This window comes from Hippoglossus hippoglossus, chromosome 17, assembly GCF_009819705.1.
Source record: "Hippoglossus hippoglossus isolate fHipHip1 chromosome 17, fHipHip1.pri, whole genome shotgun sequence".
Taxonomy (NCBI): domain Eukaryota; kingdom Metazoa; phylum Chordata; class Actinopteri; order Pleuronectiformes; family Pleuronectidae; genus Hippoglossus; species Hippoglossus hippoglossus.
The window spans coordinates 20,566,912-20,593,266 of record NC_047167.1 but is presented as its reverse complement, the minus strand read 5'-3'; the positions used below and the strand labels follow the sequence as shown (position 1 = coordinate 20,593,266).

Sequence of the window (26,355 nt, the reverse complement as noted above, 5' to 3'; positions counted from 1 at the left end):
ACAAGCACAGACTTTAAGTAGCACATAGAAAAGGAGGAAAAAAGGAGGGTTACTACCGACTGCAACTACTGACCACTCTGTCTCTGTGTTTACAGCAGCTCCTACAAACCCACACTGAAGGGTGGATCCTTTTATCTCACAAGCGTGTCATCTATAATGTATTAACGCCAGTGTTGGAGTTACCGTATATCTGTAACAACAAAGTGGGAAACAAAATCCTTTCATTTAAATCCTGTTTGAAGTATTGAACAATATACCATCCATCCGTTCTCTATACTGCTTATACTTCGAGGGGTCGCAGGGAAGCTGGAGCCAATCCTAGCCGACATTGGGCGAGAGACAAACAAACAGTCTTGGGCTGTGGGAGGGACTTCACACAGAAAAGCTAGGATTCGAACCGGGAACCTTCGTGCGAAACAGCACACCACCGTATCGCCCCACAATATACCAGTGACGACTTGCTTCCTCCAAATGTGGCCAACGAATGTGGTCTTCTACCACTAAGCAACGGAGGCTCTACCAGGTGGATCCTTCCCGGCCCGAAATATCCCATGATTCATTGTGCATATGTGACAAACAAAGAGGTAATGGCTTCAAAAAGGAGGCGAAAAACGTCAGAAGTACTCAAACGGTACACATGTTGCTTGGCGACGGAGGTAAGGGACAAGATGGTGATGTAAAAAGTTTGATTTTTTGCCAGTGAACTTTGGAACTTTTGAATTTACTTCCATTGTTTGGTGGGATCCTTACTTTTGAGTCAGATTCTGTGTCATCACAACACCACACAACCCAATTCAACGTAGACACATTCAGGAGAATCAGAGAACGTATCAGGCACCGCTTCCTCATTTCCAATATTATATTCTGCAAACTTTTGATTGCCTTTCTATTTTTTCCAATTGTCTTCTCCTTTCCCGTCGAGGGACCGAGAGATAAAAACCAGCGGTTTATCTACTCAGGGGGAATTAGAGTTCAGGTGCTGCCACGTTCAACTCGTGTTCTCTTCTCGGCGCTCGTTGAACTTCTGTTACACTTTCGTCCTGTTTCCAGAGAGAAGCTGTGGAACATTAAACAGACTGTGCTCTCTTTCAAACCCTCGGAGGTTACGCTGAACGGTCAGCTGATTGGGTCGTTGGGGGGGCATTGTGTTGTATTGGGTTTTACTTAAGTGTAAAAATCCCTCCAGTACCAGTGCAAATACATAAATATATAAAGATTCATGCAGTGGTTACCTGAAGATGTCTGTTATTGCCGAATTGCTAGATTGTCTAAATAGCCCTGTTAAAGCTCAGGGAACCAGGAGCTCTTTCACTGCCCTCCACTAAGTGCACACTTCAAAGATGGCCGTTATTTGAAATTGCTTTTGTGATATGCTGCTGTTGTTGTCGTTGTTATTGTCGCTGCTAAGCCTTCCAACCTCACGCTGTGTTATCGCACATTATTCCCCAGTGACACTCTGATGGCGACAGGGATGTGGATTATTACTTCTGGGAAGTCTCTCTCTCTGTCCCTTGTCCCACGAGGACCTGGTTTTTCATAAGCAGATTAAACACAATCACTGGAAAATGGGGGTGAAACATGCGCCAGCTTCACTTCAGATTTGTTACATGTTTATATATTTAGTGCTGTTGATTAATACTGAACGTACTGATTTTTCCGATCGTTAATAAAACTCATTAAATCAACAATAAACTAGTAGGACAGATTCTGCAGAGACGAGCCGTTCACACTCACTTTCACATCCAGAGTCTCCAACTAACCTCTGCACGTCTTTGGACTGTGGGAGGAAAACGAAGTACACACATTAAAGTCCTTAGCGCAACCAGGGTTCAAACCGTGATTCCTTCTCGCTGTGAGGTGACCCAGCGCTGTACCACCGTGCCAAACCGCAATCATGGTTAGATGGAGGAACATTTGATTAAAGTTGTGGAAATATTTAAGGGATATTAACCACAGGCCGCTGATTGGGAGCTAATTCCAGTCTCCGACATGAAAGTCATCCAACAACCTCACCTCCAAAATACACAGTGGACAGTGATTCTTACTTTGGCTTTGAATGTGGGGGCTGCTCGCCAACGGAGAGGATCAACACCATTTGTAGTGATACTGGGCTGATTAATATTCAACACCCAACCAGTCTGAAAATAGTCCCCAACAAATAAAACACCATTAACTCCTGTTTATGCTGAAACAACTGCAGTGTCCAGCAATTTACTGAAACTGTAAACTTATATGTTATAAGAAGATTAAAGATTTAATGTGTTCTTCGTGAAACCAGTTTTCGATTTCCTCTTTGTGATGTAGTGTATTATCACGCTGGAGGTTTATATTAGAAGATGGTTAACTGTGGCCATGTTGGAGAGGAACAATACTCAGTTAGGCTATTACAGGACCCAAAGTGTGCCAAGAAAACATTCCTCACCTCATTACACCCCCAGCAGCAGCAGCAGCAGCAGCAGCAGCAGCAGCAGTCTGGGCTGTTGACACAAGGCAGGTTGGGTTCATGGTTTCGTGCAGTTGATGCCAGATTGTGACCCGACCATCTGCAGCCTCAGCGGAAATCCAGACTCATCGGAGCAGGCTGTGTGTTCACTCTTCATCCGAGCAGCGTTGGTGAATCTTTGTCACCGCAGCCTCCGACTCTTCCTCCTCCTGTCTGAGAGAAGTGGAACGAAAGGTGTCGTAGCTCGTCCACCACAAGGTTCAAACAGGTTTCAAACAGGTTTCAAACAGTGAATGAGTGAGTTACTATAAAGTGTCTACGTTGCTCAACATTAAAGGTATTTTTCCTCTGTTTTCGGAGACAGCACCGCGACACCCACAGCTGCTGTAGAAATATGTTTCCTAGTTAACTGTTTATTTTATTGACTTATAAATTGTTGATCATTGTCTGATAATTTCCTATAAGTGGCCTGGAAAAATCTGTAAAATCTGACACTAATTATGAGGAAATTAAACCTACAAATAATAGAATAATTAATATTGATCCATTGATTTAGTCTTTCAGTCGGTACACTATGGAGCCAGGTGATATGTTTTTATCCTTTGAGCACCAGATATGAACTTGTTTGTACAAGATTAGTCACAAGAAATTCACAAGTGTTTCTCAAGACTTCAGCCAACGTCATGAAGAGAACTGAAGTTTTAGTTTCACCTTGGAATATCATACTGTGACATTCTTGCTGCTTTTGTACGCAGATGCGCGATTGTCAATAGTCAATATCAACGATAAATACCTTGTGGGTTGTACGATATGAAATGTCTACTTGATGTATTTGAGGAGTAATTCATTTGTCCTTTGCTTTCAATGGGGCTGTTATGTTGGAAACTTGTCAGCTTTAGACTGAAATACCAGTTTGTGCCAAATCACATAATTCTTCCTTGTAACCTTTTGAGAAATCATTAAAAAATAATGTTAAATAGTTTAAATGATATGTTAGATGCTGTAAATCCAGCAATGATACAGTGAACTGACCAAATGAAAGATGTGTTGGATTTTGTTTTGTCCCTTTCATGGCCTTCAGAGAGTCTCTGTTCAGTCTTGTTCCTGTTGGTTTTCGGTGGGTTGGTATTTTTCTCCCTGTGCTTTGAAAAGGGCTCTGAACATAAAGTTATTAAAATCTGTGGTAAACTGAAACATGACACATCACTTTCAGGATGTTCAAGATCAGAGCTGCACATTTAAAAGCAACAATGTGACTTTGCTGTTTTACGATATAGAATCATTGTTGTGATACCGTGAATCTTATGTCCTGCATCATACAGGACAGACAGACAGACAGACACACACACACACACACACACACACACACACACACACACACACACACACACACACACACACACACACACACACACACACACACACACACACATGAGAGCTGCATGTTGTTTGTTTGGATAAATCCCTATTATATTTCATGTTGAATAGGCTGCAGCTTAAAAAGTCAACTCAACCCAAAAAGAGACATTTATAGCTTTTTTAAAAATCAATTAGTATTAATGAAACTTTACATTAAAATGATTGAATAAAGAAATAAACCCATATCAGTTTACCTCAGTGGTTTTTAATGCTGGGTGGTTTCAGTACTGCAAGCAAGCCAACCATATTTATATAACACTCTTCAGTATGTAAGACAATGTGAGATTAAAAACGAGAGGACTAAATGTACGAGAGGAGGAACTGGAAAACCAGTCACAATAAAGAGGAAGAGGATTAAGAGCTATTAAGCCGGTGTTAAATCGCTGCTCTGGTGCATTAAAAACAGCAGCGGTGATGGAAACTTTCAGATATTTTACAATGGTAAACCACTGAAAAGGCTCCATTTACACCAGGTTTTCAGCCTGAATGTCATCGTTATCCTCCTCTAGAGTTGCACAGAGGACATTTAGGCTAAAAACACGGTGTGAATGACCTCGTTCCAGTCGAATTTGAATGTTTGGGCTAAAGAATCGCTCACCATTTACTTCAATTGTATTAGATTTGGCTGCAAGGCTGTTTACCCCTGAAACTCCAGAAGTTTTTAATGGACTCAAACACTTCACCCCCACTCCTCCATCGACATAGAGGTGAGTAGATAATGAGTGGATTTTCATTTTTGGGTGAACTATCCCATTAAGCCCTATGAGACAAATTGTAATTTATGAATATGGGCTCAAATTAGATTGATGATTGATTGTTATTAAGCAGGATATATATCACGCCCCATGCTTTCTTATATCTTATCAAGCAGATATCCAGATCCAAACCCAGATCCCCCATCACATGCAGGTCTCCAGGCTCTTGAATGAACTGGCTCCTGAGCTGCTCGGGCCCGTGGAGCGCGGGGGGCGTTAAGACCCAGCAGAGATACGAGATGTGAACATCTGTCGCTCGCTCTCCTCCGTATGAGTCGCGCCCGAGCTCCGGGTCCGGAGACACTGAGGCGGCGGCGGCCGGGCTGGAACGAGCGGGGACGCAGCGCTTAGTGGATCCGGGAAGCTGGAGGATGCGGAGACGCGCCGAGCCGCAGCCATAGAGACACCATGAAGACACCCATGGTAAACAGCTTTCTGCGTCGCAGCCCCGCGGACTAACTGTTTGTTTTCTCGCTTTGAAATGTTGCATTGTTCTAAGAAGTGACGGATCAAAAGATTAGGATGTGAACAATGGACGTCCAGCTGTGCGCCCTGTGCGCCACGGAGGCTCCGGCTCCTCTTCCATTAAACACTCCCGGACCGCGGCGCGCTGCGTGTTGGTTTTACCCCTGCGCGTAAATGCAGAGGCGAGAATTGTATTGCTTTAATAATACTTTATATTTGAGCACCAGTTGTGTAATGATATTTAAAAAATAACAAGTGCCAGGAGCTGCTTATCTTTCCCTGTCTGTAATTTAAAATGGATCTATAACGTGGAGGCTCGCACTGATTCCCATCTGGACTTCCAAGGTCAGGATATCGATCCGAACTTTTTTCACTTGAGCTCTGTGCGTCCTCCCGAGGTGTGGCACTTCGCCGTGCAGCTCACCCTGCAGATGTTCTCCTGAGCACACGTCCAACATTGAGACATATGCATGCAGAGTAATGAGGCAGAGGGTGATGTTACCACCCTGACATGTTGTCAATGTCATGAATACACCTATCCACAGTTAAGTGGATGAGAGTTTCGGTCAGTGCAGTGGTCGGTTTAATCCTGGCTGTTTGGAAAGGGCTGCTTACTTCGCCTGTGGTGATGCTGGTTGCAGCTTTACTTTCTGTCACTGGAAAAGTGACCTGCGGTAAACGAGCCGTGGAAAGTAAAGAGCGACCGAGGGACCACAGAACCCCGGAGCCTCGCCACCGCTGCTGCACAAAGAGCTGCTCACCTGTTCACTCAAAGTTCGGTGAAGCTCGACTCATCAGAACAACAAACTGGAGAATCCTTTGTCGTTCTCGTGAACCCAATTTGACGCTGCACCTCCCCGGGCACTTATAAATACGCATGCCAAGTTTTATCGAAATATGTGTTCCGTATACAGACAGAGAGAGATTTCTGGAGTTGTTAGATAAATGTACCATGATTTACAGGATGTTGTTTTTTCTTTATTCACAAGCAGGCTGCCTCTCATCTGTTATTGAGCCTCAAGGTTCAGCTTCAGTGCAACCGGACTAATTTGTCAGCATCTGCTTGTGTCTTTTGTGTCAGCGCCATGGGGTAACCGTGCTTCTCGTGCTTCTCCTGTGCGCCAGCTTGTTCCTCGTGTACAACGGAGGCTTCAACATCGCTACCAGGGACACTAACGACACTCGCACCCGACAGCATGAGCAGCTGCGGCGGCCCACCGAAGCCCCCGCCGGGGTGGCCGTCAAGCCTCACCCCCCGGTCCTCCAGGGATACAGTGGTATCATCGACCATAAGGTAAACAGATGTGGTTGCGGGTGAACATGCATCTCAAAGCAGGCAGGAGAGCCTTGGAAAGTGAAGGCAGTTTTTTCATTAAGGACTATTTTCGTGCTACATCCTAACTTAACACCTGAGGCACATAAACACATTTCCTCTTGTCGACCTGCAGTCCTCTACCTGCACAGCTCTTTAGACAGGGAGTAAAGAAAGAGAGGAGAGAGAGAGAGAAAGAGCCTCCCCGTCATTTATCACAATTTTCTCCAGCACGGGTCTCGGTGCCCACCTGTCGTTACGAATAACAACTTAGGCTACAAATGAAATCCTTGGCTGCATTCTTACTCTCTAATTGATAAGCCCGGGAGACCTGCAGCTAGGTGAACCCTGACGTCACTGTAGGGGTGTATTGACTTCCATCTATTTACCAAGGCAGGAGAAAACAATCAATGTGAGTACTGGGGAGCGAAGGCGCTGCAAGTTAAGCAGACCTAATCACCCTGTAAAGGTTTTTCTTTTTGGGCAACAAACAACAGCAGCTTGCTTCTCTGCAGGTTGAGGACAGTTGGTGAAGCAGTGGGCACAACTGACCCAAATAACAGATCTGACACTTCTCCCAACAATTAAAATTTAGAGTTGTGGAAAGTTTGGAGATTATGAGACAACATGGACAGGTCCTTCACTCCTCCTAAATAAATGGTTAACTTTGGAACAAGAACGTTTCAGTCACTATAAACACAAACTCCAGCCCAGGGGCCCCTGAGCCCACAAACCACGAGTTTGTGCCCAGTAAGCGTTTTCAGTAATGCACGCATGGCAAGAATCTGTGAATGGCAGCGCAATCAAAACTTCCATCTCACTTTCTTGGAAAATATCTGCCGGCGGCTGGAAAACATGCTGTAAATCCTCAGATTACGTGATTGGTTGTTTGCATATGAGTAATTTGTCAGCCTCCTCCCTGCTGTTCCTGTGTGGATGAGACAAATGTGCAGCGTGAACATGAATCAGTGAGAACAGTTTGGAAATCAACACATTGCTCTCGAGCGTCAGAAAAAGTAGCCTGCTTGGTAAATGAACTTTTGCTAAATGAAACACCGGGGACTCTGGAGAGTCACTTAATCTTAACGGCAAAGCAATGCAAGTTGGCAACAGAAGGTGAAACTATTATTCATTAAGAGAAATCTCACGGGTGCAGAGAACAAGTGTGGAAACATATTACGCTGGTTGCTGACGACTGTGAAAAGTTCAGCTGGGAGAAACACTGTTAAGTTGTTCGCTAAAGTTTTCCCCTCAAGACACAGGCGTCCGAATGTTGCAGAACATGCTGGTGATCTTAATATACTGGGCTGAGCTGGTGCATGTAGTTGTGGCAATTTCATGTGAATGTGAGCAAGATTCTTTGAATTAGACGAGAAAGAGACGACATGAAAACTACTGTTTAAGGGTTAACTCTTGGGTTCAGGTTAGGTTTAGAGTCTGGGTTTATCAAATGGTTGAGATGAGGCACAAATCAAACTTTCCACTTGTGCACGGCTGGAAGCATCAACATGGACCATTTGCATGCCTCCAAAAAAAAGGAATGACTGTGCCAACAGTATGTGCTGACAACCATGTGTGAATTTGCCCTCTTGTGCATTATGTGCATCAGCATCAGCTCCGGCCTTCGGGCTCTTGGGGGAAAAACGCATTTATGTTGTTTTGTCGTTTTACATTTCAGAAGCACAACCACACATTTTGGGACAAACACGCTTCTGGGCGTGCAGTGGACATTTCACACGCACGCAACTTTGTTTTTACTTCCAGATAATTGGGTTTTAGATAATTGGTTTAAGCCGGAGATTCTCACAGGCCATTTGTCACTCGAGTTGCATTAATGGACTCAATTGTGGAACTGTGTGAAGTGTGGCTGCTTTCCCCAGACCTCAGTAATTTAGCAATGATTTAGCAAAGATGTTTGTTGAATTACTAGGAAATCGTGCCCAAAATAATGATTAAAAAGTGTTTTCCTTGTAAGAAAGAACATTTCTAATGGTGTGGATTTGTGTTGGATGTGGTCGATGTTGTCCAGAATATCATAATCCAGTCGAGACTTCTCCAGAGCTGTGGTCAATGTGCCAGACGTTCAGGTTGTGGTCTGTGGATATTGCACAGCAGAGTCACGCAGCTCTCTCAGAAGATGAGTGGAGCACAAATAAATATGAAATGAGTCAGTCTTATTTTAAGACAGCTGATGGGCCACGCAGCAGCAGCAGCAGCAGCATCCCCCCCCCCCCCCCCCCCCCACTCACTGCCTGAAATGCCAATATTCAGTGACCGTGTACGTTTTGATTTCATGAGGATTTGTCTGTAATGCATCAGTAAACCCAGCTATGGATGAGAATTGATTTTCTCCCACTGACGGGAGCAGCCGAGCATCGTAACTAAACCGCCAATTTATTTTTTTCTCTTGGCAATAAACTTATTGACATTTCGGTGACAGGGGACATCAATTAAGGCCGCGGCTCCACTGAACATCATTTATGCTTCTTCAAACCTGCTATTATGTCACCCTTCACATTCTGCCTCTGCAAGCTGCAATCCATACTTTATGATTTGAATGCTCTTTGCCACTACAGCATGTGCTAGTGCATAATGCAGAGCAACCTTCAAATGCATTGCATTCAGTTTTCTGGGCCATTGTGTCCTCCCCGCGGTCCTGACAACATGGATGAGCTTTGTGTGCATATGTGTGGAGAAGTGTGGAAAGTTGTTGCCATTTGTTCTCCTGCAGCGCTGAGTGATCGGTGTTTGGAAAAAATACTCTGACACAAGCATTTGTCTCCTTCATCGTTGCTTGCTGACCTCTCTGCCGTATTGATCTGTGGAAGATATCAGCCGCCTGGCTCGCAGGGTGCAGAGCCAGGCGGCCTTTGACCATCTCACTTTATCTTCCACCCCAGAAACATTGTAAAGTTTTCTGCAGGAGTGTTTTGGCCAAGATACTAAAACATTTTACACATCATTAAAAAAAATGTTTCACAATATTTTATTGAATCATCCCTGTTTGGTGATAAAGCAACATTTTAAAATGTTTTCTGTGGTTTACAAACTGTATTTACGTATCTGAAAACACATTAAATCAAGTTAAACCAAGCAGTTTCAGAGCAGAGTGCTTGATTTAGGTTGGAATAAAGGCTAATTTATTTCTATCTATGCAGCACCACTGGTTGGCCTGGACTAGTGCTGTGAAGACTGCGGAGGAGGGGGACGAGATAAGGAAGGAAAGAAAAAACATAGGACAGAGATGAAAAGGGAAAGAAACTCTTGTAAAGTAAGGGGCAAAGAGAATGAATGGAAGAGGACAAAACTCGGAAAGGGTGAGGATGGAGAGAATGATAAAAGAGAATATAGGACCCAGGGAAGGTTCAGCCGGAGAGAACGAGACAAGAGAGGGAGGAAGGAGAAGCCAGAAACAGACACGAGAGTGAAAGATGAATGAAATCCCAAAGGAATTCCTTTCTTCTAGAACTATCCTGCTTTGTATTTTCTTGGTGAGGAGGAGAGGAAACCACACTCCCCTGTCTCTCTGCGGATGAGGCAGCGGAGCCGTCTCCTTCTGATTGCCTCTCTGACACCAGAATCCTACAGATCCCTAACTGATATCCTGCAAGCCAGGTGGAGGCGAGGTAATGGAGGAGACGAGGAGCCAGGAGCCTTATCAAACACGAGGGGCACCCTGGTGTCACGGTGGAGAGGAATGAACTGGGCAGACTTTGCCTGATTTGACAAGATACCAGTTGCTTTTTCATATGATTAAAAGTCCAACATTTGACTTCTTAAGAGACAAGAGTCTTCAGTCACACTGACAGCTCTGTCAGACTGGGCTTGAAGCAATTTAGCATCGCAGCTCAAGATTCGAGATTCAAGATTCAAGATTGAAGAAGATTTATTGTCATTTCAAAACATGAGTGGGAACCAAACTAAGTGCTGAGGTCCCGGTGAGCAGCAATGAAATAGAAACACTCGAATCTAAAAACTAAGGAGAAGCAGCAAATAAATACAACGAAAAATTAAAACAATTGAAACTCAAACTACACAAGGATAAAAAACGATGCAAATAAAAAAGGTGCAAATGAGTATTGATAAATATGAGTACTAGAATTAGATATTCAAGTATTATTGAGATGAGATTTGTTTAATTATGATGCCTGCTTTACCCATGATGCAATTCAACCTCTGCAAAGGCCACTGTGACGCAAATGGTCTTTAGATGCAGCCTCCGAAGGATGTGGGCCCTGAACTGGGATACAGCGTGAGATTGGGGTGTGTTATACTCGTAGTCTCTGTAGTGTAGCCTTGGGTGTCTTCAATCAGAGATGAAGAGAGAGCTGCAGAGGTCTGGCAAGCTCGCTTCTTTCTCCATCATTAGACCTTTTTTCATTTTAAAACTTGCAGTCTTTGTAGATCAAACTGTACAGACCTGACACTCCTCCCTCTGGAGCCACAAACAGCTTTATTCTACTTTTTGAGTCCTGATACAGGCACAAGATGAAAAGTCAGAGAATCGCCAAAGTGATTATGATCCAGCCGGCCGGAAGCATTATCGTGACACGAAAAGAAAAAGTCAGGAGATCATGCTGGAACAAACGTTGCTATCATGGCCAAAGAAACTGCCAGAAGCTGTTGTGCAGCTGCAGACGAGACGTCAGAGGAAATGTACAAAGCAGCGTCTTCTGCACAGACTCTGGACAGGATCAGTTTGAGACATATCTGGGCTGGAGATATTCCCTGACTAGGTACACTTTGCTTGAAGGCATGAGCCAAGGAGAAGGAAGCCATCTGTGCCACGGAGACATGACAAGGCATCCTTCTCCCAGCCACAGCTTCAGTGACAGCTGGAGAAGTGAGATGTTTAATATTTCATCTCAGACAGCCACATCTTCCACGGTTTTTTCTTCGAGCAACAAAGCCATTTTTCACCGTTCATTAGGATTTCGCGATGCAGTCAGCCAGCTGGAGAGCGAGACAGAAAACTCCCCAATTAGTCGGTGATGGCCAAGGACTCTGTAGTCATTTTATGCGAACTAACATTGTTTGTGAAGTCTGCAGGGCTGTGTGTCTATGTGTATGAATCCGTGCATGTGTGTGTGAGGTCCGTCCTCGTGTTTTGTACCATTAGGACTTTTTAAATTATGAGAACTGCTCAAAACATTACGACAGATAACCACTATTTTCAGTCAGAGACCTTGTTAGAATGCTAAAAATGACTTTTCTTTGACTGAAGAGGAGAGAATATTGGCTTCGTTATGCCACAGTGGTCCCAATTGGGGCATAGTCTTGGATTTCAACTTATCTCCTGTGCATTCTGCTCCCGCCAAACATAACAGCTCCCGGCTCTGTCCAATGCACGCCTAGAAAGCAATTATGGATGAAGAAGGTAGAGGAGGGGGACGCTGCCTCTTGATAAGCATTCCCTCGACGGAGTAATCTCACACTCGGTGCCTTTTGGCATTCTGTGGTTTGGGAATCACCGCTGGAGTCATACATTTAGAACATAAAGGAAGTGGAGGGAAATTTCTTGAGGCACGCGAACAGTGCTGAATGGTGATTTCACGCTTCTCCGTGTTTTAACCTTTGGTGCTTGGTAAGTCTGAGCCTGTGGGGCGCTCTCCTTATTTGGCCCCTGAGAGACCTGTGAAGGATCTGAAAAGGTTAAACCACGAGAAATGGATGATACCTTTTGGCACAACATAGGGAGATGGATGATGGTCGCCTTCCACATCACCTAGAGCGAACACAAAGAGACAGCTAGCAGGAAGCATTGCAATAAAACCCAATTTCTTTGCTTTTCCGTCCTCTGGCTGCACAGATGCACAAGGCTACATTACTCAGCTCTTTAGGCGTGATTAATGAGCATGTCCTCCATGCTGGGAGAGAGGAATGATCATACTGTTATTTGTATTTTGGCGTAATCTCTTTCTGTATGCCGTGAACACCCTCCTACCCACACACCCATACACATAGATTAGAAACATATTGGATGCCAAGGTTATTAATTATGTAGGCCTGAGGTACGAAAACAATATTCCTTTTGGCCAGAAAAGGGGCAATGGAGCGGTTGTGTAAAAGTTGGCAAAGTTTTGATGTAAAATAAGACATGACAAAGCTAAAGTTGCCGGAGAAACCTGAGCACCGCAGTGTCACGGAGAAAGAAACTTTGGAAAACTGTAGCCTTGTAGTGTTTTGCTGACGTGACATTAAATCGGTGCCTGTACCACGTTGTCTGTCCTCAGTCGAAAACACTCCCAATTACAGAGCGGACTTTGATGTACATCCCATCACCTCCCACCCAGTGAGGAGACAGTGTCATGGAAATCCGTCGACGGTTCTTTGGTCCCACGCTCTCACTGACAAGCCTACTGATTGCACCTTCCACAGGAGTAAGCATTTTTTTTCCTGCGCGCATACAGAGTTGCTGCCACTTTCTTTTTCTTCCTCTCCGCTGGAGACAACACATTAATTCAGGTTATATCAACAGCAGGGTCTGTCTGAGAATTATTTCAGATGAGGCATCAGAAACCGTGTTGAAACCGAGCCAAGTTGTTCACACCGACAACAAACGACTGATAAAAGGAAAAACCTGAATAAATAAGTGGTGAAACAAATGCGGGGGTGCAGGACATGAGCAAATCACTCATCACTTCGATGAGCATGGACTCAAGATCTCTTGAAGCTAACTCAACACCAAAGGTAGATTTTGGTTCAATGTGTAAGACAACACATTGAGGTAGGTTAGTAGGTAGGTAGGTAGGGAGGTAGGGAGGTAGGTAGGTAGGTAGGTGGGTAGGTAGAGAGATAGGGTGGTAAGTAGATAGGGAGGTAGGTAGGTAGGTGGGTAGGTAGAGAGATAGGGAGGTAGTTAGGTAGGTAGGTAGGTAGGTAGGTAGGTAGGTAGGTAGGGAGGTAGGTAGGTAGGGAGGTAGGGAGGTAGGGAGGTGGGTAGGTAGAGAGATAGGGTGGTAAGTAGATAGGGAGGTAGTTAGGTAGGTAGTTAGGGAGGTAGGTACGTAGGTAAGGAGATAGGGTGGTAAGCTGTTAGGTTTAAACAAAAACTACCTATCGAGTTTCCTCAAAACTTGGTTAGGATGGGACATAGGCCAAGAAAAAAACCATTCAATTTTGATGCGGATCCAAGAAGTTTGGATCACTTCCATCACAAAAAGTGACAGAAATAGATGTGTAGTCGAGTCAAAGAGAGGAGTTCAAACACAGGATCCTCTCATCTCCACCCAGCTGACAGGTCAGGGTGGGACATGAGTGAATGTTGGATCGTCAGGAAGTCCCAGAGATGGTCGGACTCAGGCTTCCTCTCATCCGGCTTCTTTAAGGAAGAAGCCCGTCACTGCCTCCCCCACTTCTTTCCTGATGTGCTATGAAAAGTTTGTGAGATTAACGTAAACTTTCCACACTGACACAGGGAAGAAACTAAAAAACACCCAGGATACATTTGAATCACTTATTTCAGGACTGATCAAAATGTTCTATCACGTAAAGTTAAGTATTGTTCTGTTGTGCTACTGCAAAGCAAAGTGAACCTTTGTTGAGAAAAGATCTGATCCAGTAAATTACAGCTTCTTTGTAGAATCAATGAATTGTGTTTTGAGATAATTGATTCATGCTCGTTACGAGACGGCAGGCCGTTTACTTGAAAATAAAAAAGGCCACTTAAATTTTTTTTAAACAATAAAATAAAAACGAAATGCATTGTTTCCCAGCAACACAAAAGCAGCAGAAATTAAGTCCTTATTAAACATTCTGAGCGGCACTCGTTTATCTTCCCGATCATGTCAGCGGGGATTAACTATTTGTTTCGAAAGCAGCTCGACTTGTTTGAAGATTCTTTTGAGGCGAGTAAAACAAACTCGAGTCAAACTGCAGTTATTTCTGTCAAGATCAACAGACGGATGAAGTCGTCTTACTTTGAGGGAGCAAGTGATTCTGTGGAAACACTGTTATTTCAACTCACCAGCAAAACAAACAACACCTCCCGTCGCTGCTCCTTCAAAAGTTCCACCCCCCCACCCCCACATTCATGGACGGGTGTTGCCAGGGCAACGGCTCGACAGCGTGGAGTTAAAACTATCCCCTTGTTTTTCTTTGTGTTGTATAGTCCTGTGACGTCAATGCCTTTTATTGTGCGTCCTTACCGGTGGAAGTTCTGCAGGTGCCCCTGAGCTAAACCACAGGTACATTACTTTGTGGAGTTTGCCGTCATACCGTCGCCGGCAGACATTCCTTCCACGCGCTCGCCTTAACCTCACTGTCGATATCTTCGCCCAATCAATCCCACTCAAGGCTCCACACGGTCTGGCAGCGATTTAAGGAAAGACCGCCTCTTCCTTCCCGATGGTAAATCCTTGAATCGGCACTATCCGTCAGCATGTGCCAGAGTAACCATCACCGTCCACTTTCCCCACGTCGCCGCTTCTCCTCTTCTTTCCTTCGTCCTATGCATGAACACGAATGCCCTCTGTTGCTGATTGGCTGTAAGAGTAATGTGTGGAGCCACTTTGTTTGTTTCCCTTCTACAGTGTCAGGGGTGTAAGGGGTGTGAACACACCGAGCGGAAAGCTAGCCGACCAATAGACATTAACTGAATTTGACAAAGTGTATTGGATTCAAATTGCTGACTCTTCCTTTATTAAGCCACTGAGACGTCCCTAAATAACCAAATTTACTCGTGGTCACGTTTGAAACTCCACAAAAGTAAGTTTCCAAACTCTGAGCTGAGAAGAAAGTTTTGGATTTAAAAAAATAATGTAGTCATTTTGACACAGAAGAAGAAGAACGGCATGAAGACCATTGACTACAGCTGATAACATGAACAGATGCAGAGGATTACAGTGTCTTTTTATGAGCTGAAGATTTCCTCTGCGTGTAATCACAATGTTAATTCTGTCTTCCATCATCACCTCATTAATAATGCAACAAACTGCCTTTTGATGATGATGATTAGGAGGAGGAGGAGGAGGAGGAGGAGGAGGAGGAGGATAATAAACAGTTAGTAGTGTAATCCTAAATTTGACAAAAACAGAAAAAAACAGACATGAGCCTTTCACACACACATCAGTTTCTGTGTTGATGTCATGTTGCTTTAGGATAAACGGTGCAGAGAAGATTGATCAGATTTACAGTTATTTATAATTAAGTTTAAGAATAAACTGTAAAATATTACGCCTCAATTCCATTTATTTGTGATAAGGGTTTAATACGACATCTCATGAATCATTGACATTTAAGAAAATAATACTGGTAACTCATAGGGTTCAATCCCATAATGGGAACCATTGAACAAATTTTGCAACATTTAGTTTAATCTCTACAAGCTGGAATGGAAAAGTATTTATCAGGGAAAGCAATGGAATGATGTAATATATAATACTTTTGTATGAAACTGCAGGATGTTTTATTGTACTGAAGTATTTGTCCGTCGCTGCACTGATGCTTCTGCTCGGTAAAAGGCTCTGAATTCTTCCTCCGCCGCTGCAGCCGTGAGACTCTCACCTCCTCTTCATCGGGGAGATAACGTGGACGGGGCTGGTCGGGGCTCATTAAGTGATAAAACAGTGTGGGAGCACCCCCCCCCCCGACAGAAAGCTGTTAGCATGCATGTGGGCATTGTTTGTGTCTCTTTGAATTCCTGCTAGACAGAATCCACTCAGGATTAGACTAATGAGCCCTGTGTTTGTGGGGGAGGCTTATCACCTTGGAGAAAAGCTGGAAAAAAATAACCAAACAACAACAACAACAACGACAACAACAACAACAACAACAACACCCCCCAAACAGCCATTTACTGATGTGATTCATATCCAGAGCTGCTGGCAGGAACCATTTCTCTCTCAGTGAAGCTCAATCTGTGTGAAGCTCACATGCATGTTCCTAATCACCGGTTTGGCTATTATCGCATCTCAGGTGCGTATCCATTAAGTAAATGAATAGGCATTACCTTGGCACTAAACATTAGCACTGTGATTCATTCATTAGCGCCCTTCTATTGAAAGTCTGTGTCTGTGGTACTGCAGCGTAAAGAAAAAAAGCATAAACCAGCATCTCCTCCTCTCCCTGAGTTGCACCTGCGTCTCCTTGGGTTGGACTCAGAAAGCTTTGTCATGCAGACGGGCTTCTAAACATTATTGTTAATAATTAGTCGTTGGCATTTGCACAGTCAGCGCGGAAAGAAACTCAGATCCTTTACTTTAAATAAAAGGATCCACGGTGTAAAGATGTTCCCTTAAAAGTAAATGTCCTCAGTGTCTTTGAAGTGTTTGCTCTGCAGAAATGAACCCATGTATCTGATATATTAGTGTAAATGGCCTTTTTTAGATTGTTAATGCTGACGTATCAAAGCAGAAGTTTAATACTGTAGTTAGTTGAATTGTCGCTAGTTTCTGAACTCAGTCAGGTCCCAAGGTTCAGGCGCCACATGATAAATCTGAGGGGTTGAGATGATTAACGGCCGAGTGACGACAAACAAAGTCCTGCTGCACAAATCTGCATTTTCTGGACTTTTAATTTTTGCTTTTTTTGTGAAGTATCGGATAATTTACCTCTTTGAAGTTTCGGGAAATCCCTGTTTGAATCAACAACAACAACAACAACAACAACAGCTCATTAGTCAAGTTTCCATCCAAGTGTGGAGCCAACTTTAACTGAAAAAAGGAAAAAGAATATCTGTGTATAAATATTAGGAGAGAGGAACATCGAGATAAACAACTGGTGCGGCAGATGTTTGAGTCCGGTGCCATTTAACTATACTGCAAAAAAAACGATGGCCCGGGAGGATGATGTCATCAAACGAGCACTAATCACACTTTGTTTCATGTATTAATTTGAGGGACAATACTTTGAAAGTTTGAAAGTACAAAGAAAAATCCAGAATCCACAAGTTTACTCGGATCAATTCCAAAACGGATTGGGGCCTTCTCATTCCACACCCATCAACAAAATCTATGAGTAGTTTCCTGCTGATACTGAAAACATAACCTCCTTTGAGGAGGTAAAAATGGAAATACTCCACCTGAACTTGGGTAAAGTTATATTTAGCAAATGTAATTATTTCATTTCCTCCTTTCACAGACAAATTAATGCCCCGAAACAACAATGTGCACGAGCGCAGTGATTGAAAGCATCACTCACGTGTCCTGCTTGCCAAAATGAAAACTTTCTCCTCCCAGGAGATTCTCTCTGCTCGACGAGTGTTGTCACTGCCAGCTGGTGTTTTATACACTCGCTCAAACACACACAGACACACACAGACACACACACACACCCTTTTTGGTAACCGTTTCTCATTATCCTCCGTTCCAACACATAATGGACACACTCCAAATAGAATTTTACTATTGAAAATGTTTTCAGAGGGAAGCACAGCCTTCCCCCGCACAGAGACCGGACTATTATTGATGTATTATTGATGTCTTCTTTCTGTTTTTGCATGGGCTTGTTGTGATATTGCGAGAACACAACAGTAATTGCTCCTTTGGGATTGGGTTCGACGGGATTTATTACACTCACACTCCAAGATTTAACAGGCAGTCTCCAGTCTGGAAGACGGGAGTTCTTGCGTTGGTGTGAAAATTGCTTGTTTGCCCTTGTTCGCGGTAAACTTGTCATCTCGAGTTTGACGGTTAACAGTACGTCTGAATGCCACATTCAGATTCCCTCCCGCTGTCCCTACCCATGCATATCTTCGCCTCTACGCCGGGATCACGCTGCACCTTTTATCTTCCAGCTTCGTTCTCAACCGGCTGTGTCTTGTGCAGAGAAAGGGACTTTTTGCAGTGCAGCTGTGGACGTGATGTGAAAAATGAAACGGTGGCACACACCTTGCGCTCAGACGTCTCCTCCCGAGTCATTACTCCCACCAGATTTCTCTTAACAAGATCATCTGCTGGTTATTGATTCACTCCATTGTTTAGCACGCTGTGCCCGAGCGTTAACCGTGCCTATCGCTCCCGACCACTGATCGGAGAGGATTACGTGAACATATCAGCCCGGCAAGATCGATAAGCGGCGCCCGGATGAAGACCTGCCCTGAGCTCCCTTGTAAATGTGAAACACAGAATTGACTTTGGGCGTCTGGACGCAGAGAGCTAGCAGATGTTCTAATGATGTTTGCGAGGCGGCGGCGGCTTTGTGTTCGCAGAATGACCCAATCAGATCCCATCAGGTCGCTGCGAGGCCGTGAAGAAGAAAAGTGTTACGACTCGAAGTTTTCCTCATCAAAGAAGCGTGTCTCTGTGAAGGTCCCGCCCTACATTTCTTTACTGCTACTGTCTCTGACAGCCACTCCTTTTCCTTGCTCCTCTTTCTCACATCAGATTGCCTTTCATTTCACTCCCCCCTCGACCCGCCTCTGTCTCTCACTCCCTCCAGCTCCTCTATCTCTTTTTCCTTTTTCTCCCATCGTTCTCCCCGCCCCCTCCTCTCTTCCTAATGTACCCCTGTCATTTCCTCCTGGCTTTTTCCTCCTCTTATCTTCTCCGCTCGCCTCCCACGGCTGCAATTTCAGAGCAAAAAAAAAAAGACGGGGGGGGGGGGAGAAGGAGAGATTCTTTGAAATTGCTCCTCATCTTTTGTATTCATGCCAAAGCAATCATACCTACAGGGATGTGTCTGTGTGGTTGTCACAGCGGTCGCCCTCCTCCTCTGTTTGGGCGGAGGTTACAGGGACGAGCAGTGGCTGCGGCGTTGCACCAGCGACTACAAGTCAGATATGGAGCCAATTAAGCCAAAGGAGTTTGTGTTGTAACAAGCTGCAACCCGATTGTCTGCACTCTCCCACTGGCTTGACACGTTGGGCTGCCGGGGTCCGATCTTTCCAGCTTCTCATACTAATAGAAAACTCACAGCGAGAGGAGCTGTTTTGTTCTTTTCTCCGGGTCATCCACACCGGATGAGGTGAGGAAGAAGAGGAGGAGGATGAGGAGGAGGAGGTTCACTTTTTATCCAGGAGAAAAGCGAGAGAGGGGTGAAAGGAACAAGGTGAAGCACTGTTCCTTTCACCTTTTCTGTGCAGGTGGTGAGGAGAGTTCTGGTCTAATGACGCAGAGTCTTGGCCTCAGGGCTGCACACCAGCTGCAGAGGTGTTTTGGAGACGAGGGCATTTTTGATTATGGGAGATGAGTGTGAGACAGAAATCGAGCTGGGGATTCAATGTGGGTGGACACAATAATAACAACACCTGTATCTGAAATGCAGTCCGTGTATTCAAGCACGGAGATGATGCTACAACTCGATTTCTGATGTTCTCTGGTTTTTATCTTGGGTTTTTTCCCCAAAAATAAGAATCAAGAGAAATAGGATCTATCTATTGGATCTGTTCAGGTTTTGGGTTTGAACCTGCCCTCCCTGTGTCTCTGTGGGTTTTCTGCTCTCGCCCAATGTCAGCAGGGAAAAGATAAAGATCAGCGGTAAAGATGATGAATGCAGTGGTGGTGTTTTCAGTCGTACTCATTAATACTTCTTGCAGTGGAATAACATCGCCCTAGGTCTTTACTGCTTAACATAAAGAGGACAGTCTTTTATGAGCTCGTGAAAAGTTTGTGTTTTGGAGGTGCAATGATCATATGTTTTATTTAAAGGACGGTGATGTAGTTTAGTGCGAGTTTAGGGGCAGCCGCTTGTTACATGAACAAATGATCAGAAGCATTATTTGAGCCCACGAGGCCACTTATCAGATAGAAACAGAAGCACGGGTCGTTTTAACATACGACCACTGTTGTTTGTGTAAAACATTCACGAAGCTCGACTGTTGAATTCCACTTTTATCTCTGCCAGAGGAGTTATGTTTTCACCCTTGGTTCTGGCTGTTTTTTTTGGCAGCAGGATCACGCAAAAATTACTTAATGGATTTTCCAAGACAGAACAAATTCGATTTCGTGGGAGATGATTTTTCTTTCACTTTCGTTAACACTACAAGGGCCTTTTTTTAAAAACATTTTTACTGAACAATTTGTGGGATTTTGATGAAATAAAAAAAACAGGCATATTTAGAGGATGAGTTAGTGCAGTTTGGTGCAGCTTGATTGGATTCAAGGGAACTGTTGGGCCTTGGCACAGGCGCTTGGTGCTTCACTCACTGATCTTTCTAGTCTTAATTCTTAATTAACTGACAGCTGCCTGTCATCTTCCTTGGTTTTCCATCAGTCTGATTGTGTTAGATCAACTTTTGCTGCTGATGTGAACTGTGCAGTATGTTTTCTCTATAAGAACAAGAACTACTCTCTGTGTTCTGTTTGCACTCTGTAATCTGCGTCTCACGTTTCACTGCTGCGATCGGTTCTAGGTCTGTTCTGTGACCATTGATATCTCCCATTGGAAATTAAAAACAAGGTTCAAGACCCATTAGCAAATGCATCACTGTTCCTGTCTCTGTGGACAACTCGCTGCAAAGAGAACTCTGTCTCCTTACACGCAGCTTTAGACATTGATCCGTTTATTTGACTGCAGAGACGTCAATTTGTCAACCAGGTTTCAAAGGGCTGCCGGTGGAAGCTGTATCCAAGCTGCTTTTGTTTTACACGTCATTTTTCGACTTTTCGACTCGTCAATGTTTTTGTCACTAGGTGTGAACAACAGTCCTCATCAGTCCTCATCCGTAAATGAACAAAAACACACATAATTTGTCTTTGAATTCTTCTGGTTGTCAAGTTAATTGTACGATGCAGTTGTTCCTCAAAAGTTGCAGATGGTATTTTGCTGCAGTGTGTGTGTGTGTGTGTGTGTGTTTGTGTGTGTATTGGTGGGTGGGTGGGTGGTTCTTTGAGAGAGACACTCAGTTTGATGTCCTCTAAACTGTTGCATCTCTCTCCAATGGCCGTGCACTTTTACTTTGATCATAAACGTGCAGACACACACACACACACACACACACACACACACACACACACACACACACAGACAGACACACACAGACAGACACACACACAGAGTGAAGAGCCCTCTTTACACTCCTGCTTGCTTTGAAGATCAGAGCTCCGCCGCCTATCTCTCCTCCTCTTCTTCAAACGCACTTGATGATATCAGCTCTTGTTTCAACCAGTGCCCTCTTAACTACATCGTCAGCCATGCCACTTAACCCCCCCCCCAAAAACAAAAATACACACCATCAACCCCCATCAATGAGCTTTCATTCACTTCTTTTTGGGTCAGATGTGATTTTTCTTCTTCCTGAAGTAGATAATTGCCCTCCATCAAAGAGGCCGTCTGCTCAAGGTGCTCACAGAAAACTCTGCCCTAATTAAGACCAGAGCATCGGAGCAGCAGGAGCTGTCAACCTGGTGCATGACTGCTGGCCGCTCCAATCCCTAATTGCCAGTGTTTCCAGATCCACTCCCTCCCTCCTCGTCTTCGTCCTCCTCGTCCTCCTCCTCGTCTCCTCGTCTTCATTAGTCCTCAGCAGCTCCCTCTAATGACTGGTCAAACGTGCATGCCGGACAAACAGCTCCAAATAGGCCTTCCTCCACTGACTCTGCCCTGCGGCACTCAACTGCCAGTGTGTGAGTCAGTGTGTGTGTGTGTGTGTGTGTGTTTGTGTCCTAATGCTCATCAGCACAATAGAAACAGGTTTGATTCTTCCGCCACTGCAGTTGAGTTTTTATCTCTAATTGGTAACCGTGCTCTTTCAGCCCATTCCCATTGTCCCTCCGCCGCCATCGACCCTAATTTTGTTTCTTTTCATTTTCTATTCATTCGCTCTTTCACTCTTTATATCCCTGCATTTCTCCTTCCACCCCCCCCTACACCACCTCTCCTTTTTCTCTTTTAATCATCTCATATCATAAATTGCACATTTTGGCTCTCGCAGCAGGGAGCAGCTGAAGAAATTAACTTTTTCCACAGGGCATTTTTGTCCCTTTATCTGATTTTAGAGTGTTTTTTAATGGTCCTTTTTTACATGCAAATATAATGAGTGGAGGAATAATACACTCGGTGAATCCCAGTGAGATGTGTTTTAACTTTACAACACAATTAGACACAACAGGCTTTCCAGAAGATTGTGGTTCTTTTTATTTGTTTCTTAAATAGATTGTTGTATTTATTACTCCAGCTTTCATTTGCTGTTGAATTTTCCAGATGCAGTTTTTCACAAAATTGCCCAACCACAGTTTCATAATGATCCACTTCTCCTTAACATGTAAAAAAAAATCAGTTTTAAACCCTTGCTTCATTGTAGAGTTGTGTGAAGCGATCTTTGTCACTCTCTCTCCACATTAATAACCAATCATAACATCCATAAAGTCTTTACCGTCCTCTGCAGGTGGCAGAACTCGGCATAACATCGGTAGATTGCTTCTACTGTGGGTAACCCCCCCCCCCAGCTTCTGCCATAGATAAAGTGCACTGAAGATTTTGTGCAGAAATTCAAGGTTTCCAGAGAACGCTTCCTGACTATAATGATCCAGTGACTCTGCTTTTATTGGGACCATTGACATTCATGGTGCGGAGTGACAATCTCTCTGTATTTCGGATCTGTCAATTGTTAATTGATTGATATTGGATGAATTACCTTTAACACACATGGTTGATATGGAGCTATGAAAACCTGGCGTCAAATAAATATCGAGCTTCGGCCTCGTTTCTATTGTCTGTGTATATTTTGCAGTTCTACAGGCTGTGTCTTGGCTGCTGCTCTGATTTTATAACACAAGAAAATATGACCCATCAGTCAGGACCATGAAGGACAAAAGCTGTATTCATAACAGTCAACAACACACGAGCAGGTTGGCATTCAGTAACAGAAAGTTTAAATATACATAAGGTCAGAATTTCCCCTTGTTTTTTCGTTTTTTTTTCAAAACCCTGCAAGGTGCCTCCAGCCACTGTTGATTTCTGACCGTGGTTAGAAGCCGTCTCTCCGAGGAGACTATAGAAAACAACGATTTCTTTGACAAGCCTAAAGGTCATCCTGGAGGGGGTTGAAAACGCTCCATTCTGCTGTGGTATCTCTGGGCAATACCAGACAGCCAGACAACGACCTGCTGGGCTGGATGATTGCCGCCTCTCAACGCGCGCATTTACCAGCCATATCCTCCATTTCGCTCCCTTGCAGAGACCCAGCGTCCTCACTAAGCCCTCACTCGATCCCTCACTCGATCCCTCTGCATTTGCCCACACGAAATCAATAACAACACTCAAATGCTATTTCTCCACTCAGGAGGAGTATGGCATGCATCAAGCGTAAAGGTTCACTGCAGCGTAAGTATGGCTTTTCCCTCAGGGGGCCGAGGCGGTTGGGGAAGGAGGGAGTGGGGGGGGGGGGGGACAGGGTGAGGAAGTGAAGCTGATTTGGTGCCATGCGTGTTTTAACCACCAATTAGTGCACGTGTTACCCATGGGCAGTGAAGGGCTGACCACGAAGCCAATCAGGTCGGCCGAACTGCACGATCTTTCCCAATTACAATCACATCGTAACAATGTGTGATTATGTGAGTCCTCCGGGGGTTTGATTCCTCCCTGTTGTTTAATTACACACTCTACTACACAGTCTCCGGATGCCACTCAATAATCGCAGCCTCCTGATGTCCCCAAACAGCCTAATAACACTGGAGAAACAATTTAAATGGCAAAACACCATCTTTACTCTACACTTGAATAGACACCCGGAGTCCATCTTGTAACACGAACCACCCACCCACCCCGTTGCCCTCCTCTCTCAAGGATACCGCCTCCCCAGGTGGTGTGGGAACGACCCCCCCCCCCCCCCCATCATCCCCTCCACTATCTCTCAAGGTTAATCCCCGCTGCTCTGACAGCCATGTTCTCCCCGGGTCAGGGAGTCAGGCAGGGTGTGCGCAGTGGGCAGCCGCTGATGGTTCATGCAGCCCGATGAAGGACGAGCTCAAGCAGAGGAGGCTTCAGATGCCGACGGAATGAGGAAACAGTGGAGGGCAGACCTCAATGTCAGGGGCAGATGCGACGGGCGGTTTTCTGTCTGCGTGTTGGAGGTTTTGTTCTTTACTAGGCCACTGTGGATGGATGGATGGGCTTAATGAAACCAGGGCAGGCTCCTGGTGTTTGCCACAAGTGGGACAAGGTTACTCTTCATCTCTCTTAGGCTGAGGATCTCACTGTGAAACGGGAAAATGTAGCTGAGCTATTTCTATGTTTATCAATACTGGGCAAAACATTTTAAAGACATCTTCAAACAAGAATCTAGAACTGAAGCATTTAGTGCTTTGATTAGTAATTTGATATAATCTGAAACAAAGTCGACAAACAGCTCACAACTCACAGATTATCTGAAAACATAAAAAAGGGCTGCACACTTGGGATGGGTTATATTTTACGTTTTAATATTTTTTATCTCTAAAATGTAGTGGAGTAGAAGTATCAAGTGTAGCATAAATACTGTACTTTAAGTATATTACTTGAGTAAATGTATTCAGTTACTTTCCACCACTGATGTACACACACAAACTGCAAGGGAGGCAAGTAATAGATAAATCTCCCTTTCACTTGACTCCATTTATGAATCTGTAGAAGAAACACAGAATCCTGTTGCATGTTGATAATGGTTTACACAATGGAAAATTGCTCCTGAAGAACATTTCCTGATAACTGTAATTTTATTTTCCTTCTTACATCTATTTTTAAAACCTCCAGTAAGAAAAGAAAAAGCCCAGCAGTAATAACAATGTATTATTTATCTGGAGAAATCATCTCGTTCAAAGCTTGGCGTCGCGTGTCGTAACGAGACAAACTGCTGAATTAAATATAAATTAAATAAAAATAAAAATACTCAACACGCACAGTTTAGATGTGGAAGATCTTTTCATTTTGATCAAAGGTATTTTTCTCCGTTTTTGGAAAGAACAAAGCCAGCGATTCCAAAATACATAAATGATAGATGTGTCTTATGAACCATTTATTGCATGAATCATTAAGCAGAGCACAGTTTTCCTGGGAGGTTTGTTGAGGACAAATGTGAGTTTTTAGGAATCTCTCCGAGCCGCTGCTGAGAAAACGCTGCCTTCACAAACGGCCTCGACCTCGACTCCATCGTCTGGACCCGAGCCGCCGTGTTGGACGGGTCACATAATCCTGGCTGAAATGGAGAGCCTTCTCCAGACCGTCCAGCCCATTTCTTGGTAATAGCCTGACCAAGCTGCCTGAAGAGGCCAATTCTGGCCGGCAAAGGCCCACTTAAATTCTCCGTGAGACAGAGGAAGAGAGAATAGGGTCTGTGGAGCCACTTAAAAGCCCCTGCGAGAAAATGGGATTTCTGACCTGCTCCACTGGTGCCGTAGCTCTACTGCCAGATTGGCTGTCAAGGCGCTGCCAGGTGGGAGAGGGAGAGGCAGGGGGAGACTGGAGGAATGGATGCTGCTGCCGCTGCTGCTGCTGCCGCTGCCGCTGCTGCTGCTGGTGATGTTGTAGACCGCCAGGACCTCATTAGCTCAACATTTCATCAAACACTGTGGCACAGAGGTGGCTCTCACCGCCTTTATATATATATATATATCTCTCTCTCCATCCTTTCTTTTTACTCGTTTGTATCACTTCTGTCACTCCTCCTTTTCTTCTTTCTGTCTCCCTTTCTCTCCCTCCCTCCCCGTCTCCGCCCCTCCATCTCCCTCCCCTCCTGCTCCTTGAAGTCTCATTAACCAGATGAGTCTGTTCTGCTGGTAATCTGCCACTAAGTCAAAGTCAGCAGATGAGAATGATAATGACACATCTTCCAACTCCACACACACACACTACACTGCTATAATCATTTGTTCTTGTTAATGCAATGAAAATGTAAATTTGTTTTTTGCTATGAGACCATAAATAACCAGCATATTTCTGCTGGGGGATATTTCAGGGCACATTACAGGGTTCTGCAGTCCTGGTATGTGTGTCATTGATTTTTCAGTGCAGGGGTTTGTGTGCAAGCACGGAAAATCCCAGACACACCCACATGACGCACACATGACCATGTTTGTGTGCAGGAGCCTCACACACACACACACACA

The 26,355-nt window shown here is 44.4% G+C and overlaps 1 protein-coding gene across 2 annotated transcripts in view; it reads left to right on the top strand.

The window, feature by feature from the left end:
* Positions 1–4,812: 4,812 nt before the first annotated feature.
* Positions 4,813–26,355, top strand: part of st6galnac5a (ST6 (alpha-N-acetyl-neuraminyl-2,3-beta-galactosyl-1,3)-N-acetylgalactosaminide alpha-2,6-sialyltransferase 5a) — a 38,150-nt gene continuing 16,607 nt past the window's right edge. For both annotated transcript variants that reach the window (XM_034614622.1, XM_034614621.1), the window contains exons 1-2: positions 4,813–5,040; positions 6,164–6,376. In XM_034614622.1, coding sequence (XP_034470513.1) covers positions 5,026–5,040; positions 6,164–6,376 — 228 coding nt within the window. In that variant the 5' untranslated portion in view covers positions 4,813–5,025. The remainder of the gene's footprint in view (positions 5,041–6,163; positions 6,377–26,355) is intronic.